This window comes from Tachyglossus aculeatus, chromosome 21 (assembly GCF_015852505.1).
Source record: "Tachyglossus aculeatus isolate mTacAcu1 chromosome 21, mTacAcu1.pri, whole genome shotgun sequence".
In the NCBI taxonomy this organism is placed as follows: Eukaryota; Metazoa; Chordata; class Mammalia; order Monotremata; family Tachyglossidae; genus Tachyglossus; species Tachyglossus aculeatus.
Genome location: NC_052086.1, coordinates 40,229,723 through 40,241,723, shown reverse-complemented (window position 1 = coordinate 40,241,723; position 12,001 = coordinate 40,229,723). Strand labels below are relative to the sequence as shown.

The window sequence follows — 12,001 nt, the reverse complement described above, 5'->3', positions numbered from 1 at the left end:
ACTGTACTAAGCGCTTAGGAGAGTCCAGTACAACAGAGCCGGTAGTCGCTTTCCCTGCCCACAGTGATCTTACAGTCTAGATGAATCAGTCATTGGTATCGATTGAGCGCTGAATGGGAGCAGAGCACTGTACTAAGTGCTTAGGAGAGTCCAGTACAACAGAGCAGGTAGACCTGCGCCCTGCCCGCGGTGAGCTTACGGTTTAGACGAGGCAGTCGGTGGTATTATCGAGCTTCTAGACTGCGAGCCCGCTGTTGGGTAGGGACCGTCTCTATATGTTGCCAACTTGGACTTCCCAAGCGCTTAGTACAGTGCTCTGCACACAGTAAGCGCTCAATAAATACGACTGAATGAATGAATCGAGCGCCAACTGCATGCAGAGCACTGTACTGAGCACTCGGGAGAAGACAGCACAGCGGAGCCCACGAGGAGCGGCGACCTCTCTGCCCCCCGGCAGGGTTTTGCGGGCACGTCCCAAGCCTCTCATCTGTTTGGTTCTCGCTCCTTGTTAGGCGCTCACTAGGTGTCCGACACTGTTCTAAGCGCCCGGGGGGAAGGACAAGTCAGATTCTGCCGAGGGAAAGGGCTGGCTCAGGACGGGGCCGGCAGAGTGCTCAGCACAGGCCAAGGTGACGGCGGCGACTCGGGGCCCTGGTGTCGCGTAGGGACCGTCTCTATCTGTTGCCGACTTGGACTTCCCAAGCGCTTAGTACAGTGCTCTGCACACAGTAAGCGCTCAATGAATGAATATTTATTACTCTATTTTACTTGTCCATATTTATTCTATTTATTTTGTTTGGTTTATATGTTTGGTTGTCCGTCTCCCCCTTCTAGACTGTGAGCCCGCTGTTGGGTAGGGACCGTCTCTAGATGTTGCCGACTTGGACTTCCCAAGCGCTTAGTATAGTGCTCTGCACACAGTAAGCGCTCAATGAATAAATATTTATTACTCTATTTTACTTGTCCATATTTATTCTATTTATTTTATTTGGTTTATATGTTTTGTTTGGTTGTCCGTCTCCCCCTTCTAGACTGTGAGCCCACTGTTGGGTAGGGACCGGCTCTAGATGTTTCCAACTTGGACTTCCCAAGTGCTTAGTGCAGTGCTCTGCACACAGTAAGCGCTCAATAAATACTATTGAATGAACGAATGAATGAATATTTATTACTCTATTTTACTTGTTCATATTTATTCTATTTATTTTATTTGGTTTATATGTTTTGTTTGGTTGTCCGTCTCCCCCTTCTAGACTGTGAGCCCGCCATTGGGGAGGGACCATCTCTAGATGTTGCCAACTTGTACTTCCCAAGCGCTTAGTCCAGTGCTCTGCACACAGTAGGCGCTCAATAAATACAATTGAATGAACGAATGAATGAATATTTATTACTCTATTTTACTTGTCCCTATTTATTCTATTTACTTTATTTGGTTTATATGTTTTGTTTGGTTGTCTGTCTCCCCCTTCTCGACTGTGAGCCCGCTGTTGGGTAGGGACCGGCTCTAGATGTTGCCAACTTGTACTTCCCAAGCGCTTAGTCCAGTGTTCTGCACACAGTAAGCGCTCAATAAATACGATTGAATGAATGAATGAATATTTATTACTGTATTTTACTTGTCCATATTTATTCTATTAATTTTATTTGGTTTATATGTTTTGTTTTGTCATCCGTCTCCCCCTTCTAGACTGTGAGCCCGCAGTTGGGTAGGGACCGTCTCTAGATGTTGCCAACTTGGACTTCCCAAGCGCTTAGTCCAGTGCTCTGCACACAGTAAGCGCTCAATAAATACGATTGAATGAACGAATGAATGAATATTACTCTATTTTACTTGTCCATATTTATTCTATTTATTTTATTTGGTTTATATGTTTTGTTTTGTCGTCCGTCTCCCCCTTCTAGCCTGGGAGCCCGCTGTTGGGTAGGGACCGTCTCTAGATGTTGCCAACTTGGACTTCCCAAGCGCTTAGTCCAGTGCTCTGCACACAGTAAGCGCTCAATAAATACGATTGATGATGATGATGATGAATAAATACTATTGAATGAACGAATGAATGAATATTTATTACTGTATTTTACTTGTCCATATTTATTTTATTTTATTTGGTTTATATGTTTTGTTTGGTTGTCCGTCTCCCCCTTCTAGACTGTGAGCCCACTGTTGGGGAGGGACCGTCTCTAGATGTTGCCAACTTGGACTTCCCAAGCGCTTAGTCCAGTGCTCTGCACACAGTAAGCGCTCAATAAATACGATTGAATGAACGCATGAATGAATATTTATTACTCTATTTTACTTGTCCATATTTATTCTATTAATTTTATTTGGTTTATATGTTTTGTTTGGTTGTCCGTCTCCCCCTTCTAGACTGTGAGCCCGCTGTTGGGTAGGGACCGTCTCTCTATGTTGCCAACTTGGACTGCCCAAGCGCTTAGTCCAGTGCTCTGCACACAGTAAGCGCTCAATAAATACGATTGAATGAATGAATGAATAAATACGATTGAATGAATGAATGAACTGCGGGACGCGCCCCGTTTTTTCCTTCATTCATTCAATCGTATCTATTGAGCGCTTACTGTGTGCAGAGCACTGGACTAAGCGCTTGGGAAGTACAGATTGGCAACCCTTCCCAAGACGGGAACGGTCCGCGAGCCTCTCGGACCTTTCCTCATGTTGCCCTTTTCTTTTCTTTTCTTTTCTTTCATTGTTTTTTTCCAGCTGAAATCACCCAAGCGACCAGGTAAGCGCGCGAGGCCTCCGCGACTTATCTTTCCGTCTTCAAAATCCAAATTCCCGAATCAGCGCCCGGCTCGGGAGCCGAATCCCCTTCGGGTTTCGGCTACTTTTTGGCGGTTTTTATTTAAGTTTTTCCCCCCGTTTTATCCTTTCCCTTTGCGTTGACTGGAAAACGGTCCCGGAGAAAGAGAAACGGGCCCGGCGAAGGCGGCCAGCAGAAACTAGAAGTCTGCCTTTCTCTGCCTCGCTTTCTCTCTCTCTCTCTCCTCAATCATCGGTATTTGTGGAGCGCTCGCTGTGGCTAGAGCACTGTGCTAAGCGCCTCGGAGAGCACGGGGTGTCGCGGCTACAGCCCGGGCCCCAGAGTCAGGAGGTCGTGGGTTCTAATCCTGGCTCATCCACTGTGTGACCTTGTGGAAGTCACCGGGCCTCAGTGACCTCATCTGGGAAATGGGGATGGAGACTGTGAGCCCCACGAGGGACACCCTGATCACCTTGTATCCCCCCCAGCGCTTAGTACAGTGCCTTGGCACCTAGTAAGCGCTCAACAAATACCATCATTACTATTATTATCTGTAAAGTGGGGATTGAGACAGCCCCGCGTGGGACAGGGACCGATTTACTTGGTCCCACCCCAGCGCTTAGTACAGTGCCTTGGCACCTAGTAAGCGCTCAACAAATACCATCATTATTATTATTATCTGTAAAGTGGGGATTGAGACAGCCCCACGTGGAACAGGGCGCGATTTACTTGGTCCCACCCCAGCGCTTAGTACAGTGCCTTGGCACATAGTAAGCACTCAATAAATACCATCATTATTATTATTATCTGTAAAGTGGGGATTGAGACAGCCCCACGTGGGACAGGAACTGATTTACTTGGTCCCACCCCAGCGCTTAGTACAGTGCCTTGGCACCTAGTAAGCGCTCAACAAATACCATCATTATTATTATTATCTGTAAAGTGGGGATTGAGACAGCCCCACGTGGGACAGGGACTGATTTACTTGGTCCCACCCCAGCGCTTAGTACAGTGCCTTGGCACCTAGTAAGCGCTCAACAAATACCATCATTATTATTATTATCTGTAAAGTGGTGATTGAGACAGCCCCACGTGGGACAGGGACTGATTTACTTGGTCCCACCCCGGCGCTTAGTACAGTGCCTTGGCACCTAGTAAGCGCTCAATAAATACCATCATTATTATTATTATTATTATTATCTGTAAAGTGGGGATTGAGACAGCCCCACGTGGGACAGGGCCCGATTTACTTGGTCCCACCCCAGCGCTTAGTACAGTGCCTTGGCACCTAGTAAGCGCTCAACAAATACCATCATTATTATTATTATCTGTTAAGTGGGGATTGAGACAGCCCCACGTGGGACAGGGACTGATTTACTTGGTCCCACCCCAGCGCTTAGTACAGTGCCTTGGCACCTAGTAAGCGCTCAACAAATACCATTATTATTATTATTATCTGTAAAGTGGGGATTGAGACAGCCCCACGTGGGACAGGGCCCGATTTACTTGGTCCCACCCCGGCGCTTAGTACAGTGCCTTGGCACCTAGTAAGTGCTCAACAAATACCATGATTATTATTTGAGCAGATTAAGGGAGACCCATTCCCTGCCCACAAGGGAGAGTAAAACACAACAACCCAACACATTCCCTAGTGGGGAGAGGTGGGGCCCGGGAGTCAGAGGATGTGGGTTCTAATCCCGGCACCTCCACTGGTCTGCTGTGTGACCTTGGGCAACTCACTTCACTTCTCTGGCCCTCAGTTCCCTCGTCTGTAAAATAATAATGATAGTAATGGCATTATTATTATTATTATAACTTCCCCAGCACTTGGAACAGTGCTTTGCACATAGTAAATGCTTAATAAATGTCATCATTACTATTATTATTATTATTATTGTAACCTCCCCAGCCTTGCACATAGTAAGCGCTTCATAAATGCCATCATTATTCTTATTATTGTAACCTCCCCAGCACTTGGAACAGCGCTTTGCACATAGTAAGTGATTAATAACTGCCATCATTATTATTATTATTATTGTAGCCTCCCCAGCGCTTAGAACGGTGCTTTGCACATAGTAAGCGCTTAATAAATGCCATCATTATTATTATTATTATTATTGTTGTAATTTCCCTAGGGCTTATAACAGTGCTTTGCACATAGTAAGCGCTTAATAAATGCCATCATTACTATTATTATTATTATTGTTACCTCTCCAGTGCTTAATAAATGCCATCATTATTATTATTATTATTGTAACCTCCCCAGTGCTTAGAACAGTGCTTTGCACATAGTAAGCGCTTAATAAATGCCATCATTACTATTATTATTATTGTAACCTCTCCAGTGCTTAATAAATGCCATCATTATTATTATTATTATTATTATTGTAACCTCCCCAGTGCTTAGAACAGTGCTTTGCACATAGTAAGCGCTTAATAAATGCCATCATTATTATTATTGTAACCTCCCCAGCACTTAGAGCAGTGCTTTGCACATAGTAAGCGCTTAATAAATGCCATCATTATTATTATTATTATTATTGTAACCTCCCCAGCGCTTAGAACAGTGCTTTGCACATAGTAAGCGCTTAATAACTGCCATTATTATTATTATTATTGTAACCTCCCCAGCGCTTGGAACAGTGCTTTGCACTTAGTAAGCGCTTAATAACTGCCATCATTCCTATTATTATTATTATTTTAACCTCCCCAGCGCTTGGAACAGTGCTTTGCCCATAGTAAGCGCTTAATAAATGCCATCATTACTCTTATTATTGTTCCCTGCCCACAACGAGCCCGTTGTTGGGTCGGGACCGTCTTTATCCGTTGCCCAGTTGTCCTTTCCAAATCAATCAATCAATCAATCAATCGATCGTCTTTATTGAGCGCTTACTGTGTGCAGAGCACTGTACTAAGCGCTTGGGAAGTCCAAGTTGGCAACATATAGAGACAGTCCCTGCCCGACAGTGGGCTCACAGTCTAAAAGCGCCCAGTCCAGTGCCCTGCACGCCGTAAGCGCTCAATGAATACAATCGAAGGAGCGAACGAATTCAGTCATCTTTATCATAATAATAATAATAATAATGATGACATTTATTAAGCACTTACTATGTGCAAAGCACTGTTCTAAGCGCTGGGGAGGTTATAAGGTGATCAGGTTGTCCCCTGGGGGGGGGGCTCACAGCCTTAATCCCCATTTTACAGATGAGGGAACTGAGGCACGGAGAAGTGAAGTGACTTGCCCAGAGTCACCCAGCTAATCGGCAGAGCCGGGATTTGAACCCGTGACCTCCAACTCCAAAGCCCGGGCTCTTTCCCGCTGAGCCCCGCTGCCTCTCTCTTTATTGAGCGCTTACAGTGTGCGGAGCACTGGACCAAGCGCGTGGGAAGTACAGAGCGTAGAACTCAGCGCTTAGAACAGCACATAGTAAGCGCTTAATAAATGCCATCATTATAATATATTATTATTATCATTAATAATAATAATAATAATATCATTAATCGCTTAATAAATGCCATAATAATAATAATAATAATAATAATTATTATTATTATTATTATTATTATTCGAAATTGGCAATGGCGACGGGGCCCCGGGGAGGGCTCGGTTTCCCTTCGGTCGGAGGGGTCTCCCCCACTCCCCGCCGCTGACTTCTCGTCCCGGCAGCCTCCCCGTCGTCTCCGGAGCACCTGCCCGCCCTGCCCGCCGAAGCCCCGGCCCAGCGCTTCGAGGCCCGGATAGAAGACGGCAAGCTCTACTACGATAAGCGATGGTGGGTCCGGGGGGGCCGCCGCGGGGGGCCCGGGGTCAGGGACACGCCTTCCAATCAATCAATCAATCAATCAAATTTATTGAGCGCTTACTATGTGCAGAGCACTGTGCTAAGCGCTTGGGAAGTACAAATTGGCATCACATAGAGACAGTCCCTACCCAACAGTGGGCTCACAGTCTAAAAGGGGGAGACAATAATGTTGGCATTTGCTAAGCGCTTACTATGTGCAAAGCACTGTTCTAAGCGCTGGGGGGGATACAAAGGGATCAGGTTGTCCCACGTGGGGTTCACAGTCTTAATCCCCATTTTACAGATGAGGTCACTGAGGCTCAGAGAAGTGAAGTGACTCGCCCAAGGTCGCACAGCGGACATGTGGCGGAGCCGGGATTCGAACCCATGACCTCGGACTCCAAAGCCTGGGCTCTCTCCACTGAGCCACGCTGCTTCTCAGTCGTATTTATTGAGCGCTCACTCTGTGCGGAGCACCGGACCGAGCGCTTGGGAAGGCCAAGTTGGCCACATCCACCCAACGGCGGGCACTAGATGCTTAGAGAAGCAGCGGGACCCAACGGAAATCAATCAGTCAATCAATCAATCGTATTTATTGAGCGCTTACTGTGTGCAGAGCACTGCACTAAGCGCTTAGGAAAGAGCCCGGGCTTGGCACTAGACACTTAGAGAGACACTTGTTTGGTTTTGTTCTCTGTCTCCCCCTTTTAGACTGTGAGCCCACTGTTGGGTAGGGACTGTCTCTATGTGTTGCCAATTTGTACTTCCCAAGCGCTTAGTACAGTGCTCTGCACATAGTAAGTGCTCAATAAATACGATTGATTGATTGATTAGAGAAGCAGCGGGGCCCGGCGGAAATCAATCAATCAATCAATCGTATTTATTGAGCGCTTACTGTGTGCAGAGCACTGCACTAGGCGCTTAGGAAAGAGCCCGGGCTTGGAGTCGGAGGTGGTGGGTGACCGTGGGCAAGTCGCTTCCCTTCTCTGGGCCTCAGTGACCTCACCTGGAAAATGGGGATGAAGACGGGGGCAACCTGATCACCTTGTAATAATAATGATGATGGTGATTCTTCCCTTTCTAGACTGTGAGCCCGTTGTTGGGTAAGGACTGTCCCTATGTGTTGATGATTTGTACTTCCCAAGCGCTTAGTACAGTGCTCTGCACACAGTAAGCACTCAGTAAATACGATTGAATGAATGAATGAATGATGGCGTTTGTTAAGCGCTTACTATGTGCCAAGCACTGTTCTAAACGCTGGCGGAGATACAAGGTGATCAGCCCCACCTGGTTACCTTGTATCTCCCCCAGCGCTTAGAACGGTGCTTGGCACATAGTAAGCGCTTAATAAATGCCAGCATTATTATTCTTATTGTCTGCTGGGTGACTTTGGCCAAGTCGCTTCACCTCTCTGGGCCTCAGTTCCCTCATCTGGAAAATGGGGATGAAGACTGGGAGCCCAAAATGGGACGACCTGGTTACCTTGTATCTACCCCAGTGCTTAGAATGGTGCTTGGCACATAGTAAGCGCTTAATAAATGCCAGCATTATTATTCTTATTGTCTGCTGGGTGACTTTGGCCAAGTCGCTTCACCTCTCTGGGTCTCAGTGACCCACCTGGAAAATGGGGATGAAGACTGGGACAACCTGATCACCTTGTAATAATAATGATAACGATGATGATGGCGTTTGTTAAGCGCTTACTATGTGCCAAGCACTGTTCTGAACGCTGGGGGAGATACAAGGGGATCAGCCCCACCTGGTTACCTTGTATCTACCCCAGTGCTTAGAATGGTGCTTGGCACATAGTAAGCGCTTAATAAATGCCAGCATTATTATTCTTATTGTCTGCTGGGTGACTTTGGCCAAGTCGCTTCACTTCTCTGGGCCTCAGTTCCCTCATCTGGAAAATGGGGATGAAGACTGGGAGCCCCGCATGGGACGACCTGATTACCTTGTATCTACCCCAGTGCTTAGAACGGTGCCTGGCACATAGTAAGCGCTTAATAAATGCCAGCATTATTATTCTTATTGTCTGATGTGTGACTTTGGCCAAGTCACTTCTCTGGGTCTCAGTGACCCAGCTGGAAAATGGGGATGAAGACTGGGAGCCCCACGTGGGACAACCTGATCACCTTGTGATAATAATAATAATAATAATAATGATGGCATTTGTTAAGCGCTTACTATGTACCAAGCACTGTTCTAAATGCTGGGGGAGATACAAGGTGATCAGCCCCACCTGGTTACCTTGTATCTACCCCAGTGTTTAGAACAGTGCTTGGCACATAGTAAGTGCTTAATAAATGCCAGCATTATTATTTTTATTGTCTGCTGTGTGACTTTGGCCAAGTTACTTCACTTCTCTGGGCCTCAGTTCCCTCACCTGGAAAATGGGGATGAAGACTGGGGGCCCCACGTGGGACAACCTGATCACCTTGTAATAATAATAATGATGATGATGGCATTTGTTAAGCGCTTACTATGTGCCAAGCACCGTTCTAAACGCTGGGGGAGATGCAAGGTGATCAGCCCCACGTGGGGTGACCTGGTTACCTTGTATCTCCCCCAGTGCTTAGGACAGTGCTTGGCACATAGTAAGCGCTTAATAAATGCCAGCATTATAATTCTTATTGTCTGCTGGGTGACTTTGGCCAAGTCACTTCACTTCTCTCGGCCTCAGTTCCCTCATCTGGAAAATGGGGATGAAGACTGGGAGCCCCACGTGGGACGACCTGGTTACCTTGCATCTACCCCAGTGCTTAGAACAGTGCTTGGCACATAGTAAGCGCTTAACGAATGCCATTATTATTAGTAGTAGTAGTAGTAGTAGTAGTAGTACAAGTTGAATGAATGCATCCCTCGTTCTGTGGGATTTGCTTCTAGATTTTCTTCTAGACTGTGAGCCCACTGTTGGGTAGGGACCGTCTCTAGATGTTGCCGACTTGTCCTTCCCAAGCGCTTAGTACAGTGCTCTGCACACAGTGAGCGCTCAATAAATACGATTGAATCTGCTTTGGAGCCACTGGGTGGCAGAGGACGACCACGCTGTCCGTGCGGGGAAAAGCGGACGAAAAACGTGTCGAATACCAAAGCGGACGAAAAACGTGTCGAATACCGCCAGCCAAATAACCTTTAAAGACCAAACCCGTGCGAAGAAACGGCGGTGAGCTCTCCCTCCCTCACGTTTTTCCCGGGAGCCCAAAATCCCGAAGCCCTGCGGGATTCCCGACGATGTTCTTCCCGCGGGCTCGGACCTCGGGAGCCTCCCCTCCCGGCCCTTCCCTCCGGCCGGAGACGAGAAACTCCCGGGGGACGGGACCCGTTCTTTTGAAATAAAGGGTTGGGTGCGGATTCATTCGTTCAGTCGTATTTGGCGTGGCTCAATGGAAAGAGCCCGGGCTTGGGAGTCAGAGGTCCTGGGTTCGAATCCCAGCTCAGCCAATTGTCAGCTGGGTGACTTTGGGCAAGTCACTTCACTTCTCTGGGCCTCAGTGACCTCATCTGGAAAATAGGGATGAAGACTGAGCCCCCCGTGGGACAACCTGATCACCTTGGAACCTCCCCGGCGCTTAGAACAGCGCTTTGCACGTAGTAAGCGCTTAATAAATGCCATTATTATTTATTGATTGATTTATTCTCTGGGCCTCAGTTCCCTCATCTGGAAAATGGGGATGAAGACTGGGAGCCCCCCGTGGGACAACCTGATCACCTTGTAGCCGCCCCAGCGCTTAGAACGGTGCTTTGCACATAGTAGGCGCTTAACAAATGCCATCGTTATTGTTATTACTGTTTGCGGGGCACTGGACTAAGCGCTTGGAAAGCCCAGTTCGGCAACAGATAGGGACAATCCCTACCCGACGATGGGCTCACAGTCTATAACAGTGCTGTGCACACAGTAAGCGCTCAATAAATACGACTGATTGATTGATAGAAGGGGGAGACAGACAACAAAACAAGCAGACGGGCTTCTATAACATCAAAATAAATAGAATTATCGATATTATAAGCGGATCATTTCTTGAGCGCTTACTACGGGCGGAGCACCAGGCTAAGCGCTTGGGAACGTAGGCCGTAAACTCGTTGCGGGTCTGTCGTATGGTCCTCTCCCAAGCGCTTTCATTCATTCATTCATTCATTCATTCATTCATTCAATCGTGTTTATTGAGCGCTTACTGTGTGCAGAGCACTGGACTAAGCGCTCCCCACACAGTAAGCGCTCAATAAGTACGACTGACTGGGCGCGTACAATCCGACAGAATTAGCAAGTGGCTCGAGCTCTCACGGCACTGAGGGCCGGAGGCGGTCGTGGAGCCCGTGACACAAACTGAACAGGTGATGATGATGATGGTGGGATTTGTTAAGCGCTTACTATGTGCCAGGCACTGTTCTAAGCGCTGGGGGGGGATACAAGGTGATCAGGTTGTCCCCCGGGGGGCTCACAGTCTTCACCCCCATTTTACAGATGAGGGAACTGAGGCACAGAGAAGTTAATAATAATAATAACGACGATGGTGGTATTTGTGTAGGGCTTACTATGTGCCAAGCACTTTCCTAAGCGCTGGGGGTGATCAGGTTGTCCCACGTGGGGCTCACAGTCTTCACCCCCATTTTACAGATGAGGGAACTGAGGCACAGAGAAGTTAATAATAATAATAATAATGACGATGGTGGTATTTGTGTAGGGCTTACTATGTGCCAAGCACTTTTCTAAGCGCTGGGGGTGATCAGGTTGTCCCACGTGGGGCTCACAGTCTTCACCCCCTTTTTACAGATGAGGGAACTGAGGCACAAAGAAGTTAATAATAATAATAACGACGATGGTGGTATTTGTGTAGGGCTTACTATGTGCCAAGCACTTTTCTAAGCGCTGGGGGAGATACGAGGTGATCAGGTTGTCCCACGGGGGGCTCACAGTCTTCATCCCCATTTGACAGGTGAGGGAACTGAGGCACAGAGAAGTTAATAATAATAATAACAACGACGGTGGTATTTGTGTAGCGCTTACTATGTGCCAAGCACTTTTCTAAGCGCTGGGGGTGATCAGGTTGTCCCACGTGGGGCTCACAGTCTTCACCCCCATTTTACAGATGAGGGAACTGAGGCACAGAGAAGTTAATAATAATAATAATAATAATAACAACGATGGTGGTATTTGTGTAGCGCTTACTATGTGCCAAGCACTTTTCTAAGCGCTGGGGGTGATCAGGTTGTCCCACGTGGGGCTCACAGTCTTCACCCCCATTTTACAGATGAGGGAACTGAGGCACAGAGAAGTTAATAATAATAATAACGACGATGGTGGTATTTGTGTAGCGCTTACTATGTGCCAAGCACTTTTCTAAGCGCTGGGGGAGATACAAGGTGATCAGGTTGTCCCACGGGGGGCTCACAGTCTTCATCCCCATTTGACAGGTGAGGGAACTGAGGCACAGAGAAGTTAATAATAATAATAACAACGACGGT

The 12,001-nt window shown here is 47.3% G+C and overlaps 1 protein-coding gene across 1 annotated transcript in view; it reads left to right on the top strand.

Annotated features, from left to right (window-relative positions):
• SUDS3 (SDS3 homolog, SIN3A corepressor complex component) overlaps nt 1-12,001 on the top strand; it is a 79,491-nt gene that overhangs the window by 50,077 nt on the left and 17,413 nt on the right. The window contains exons 10-11 of the mRNA XM_038762754.1: nt 2,714-2,735; nt 6,421-6,526. Of these exons, the coding sequence (XP_038618682.1) occupies nt 2,714-2,735; nt 6,421-6,526 (128 nt within the window). The remainder of the gene's footprint in view (nt 1-2,713; nt 2,736-6,420; nt 6,527-12,001) is intronic.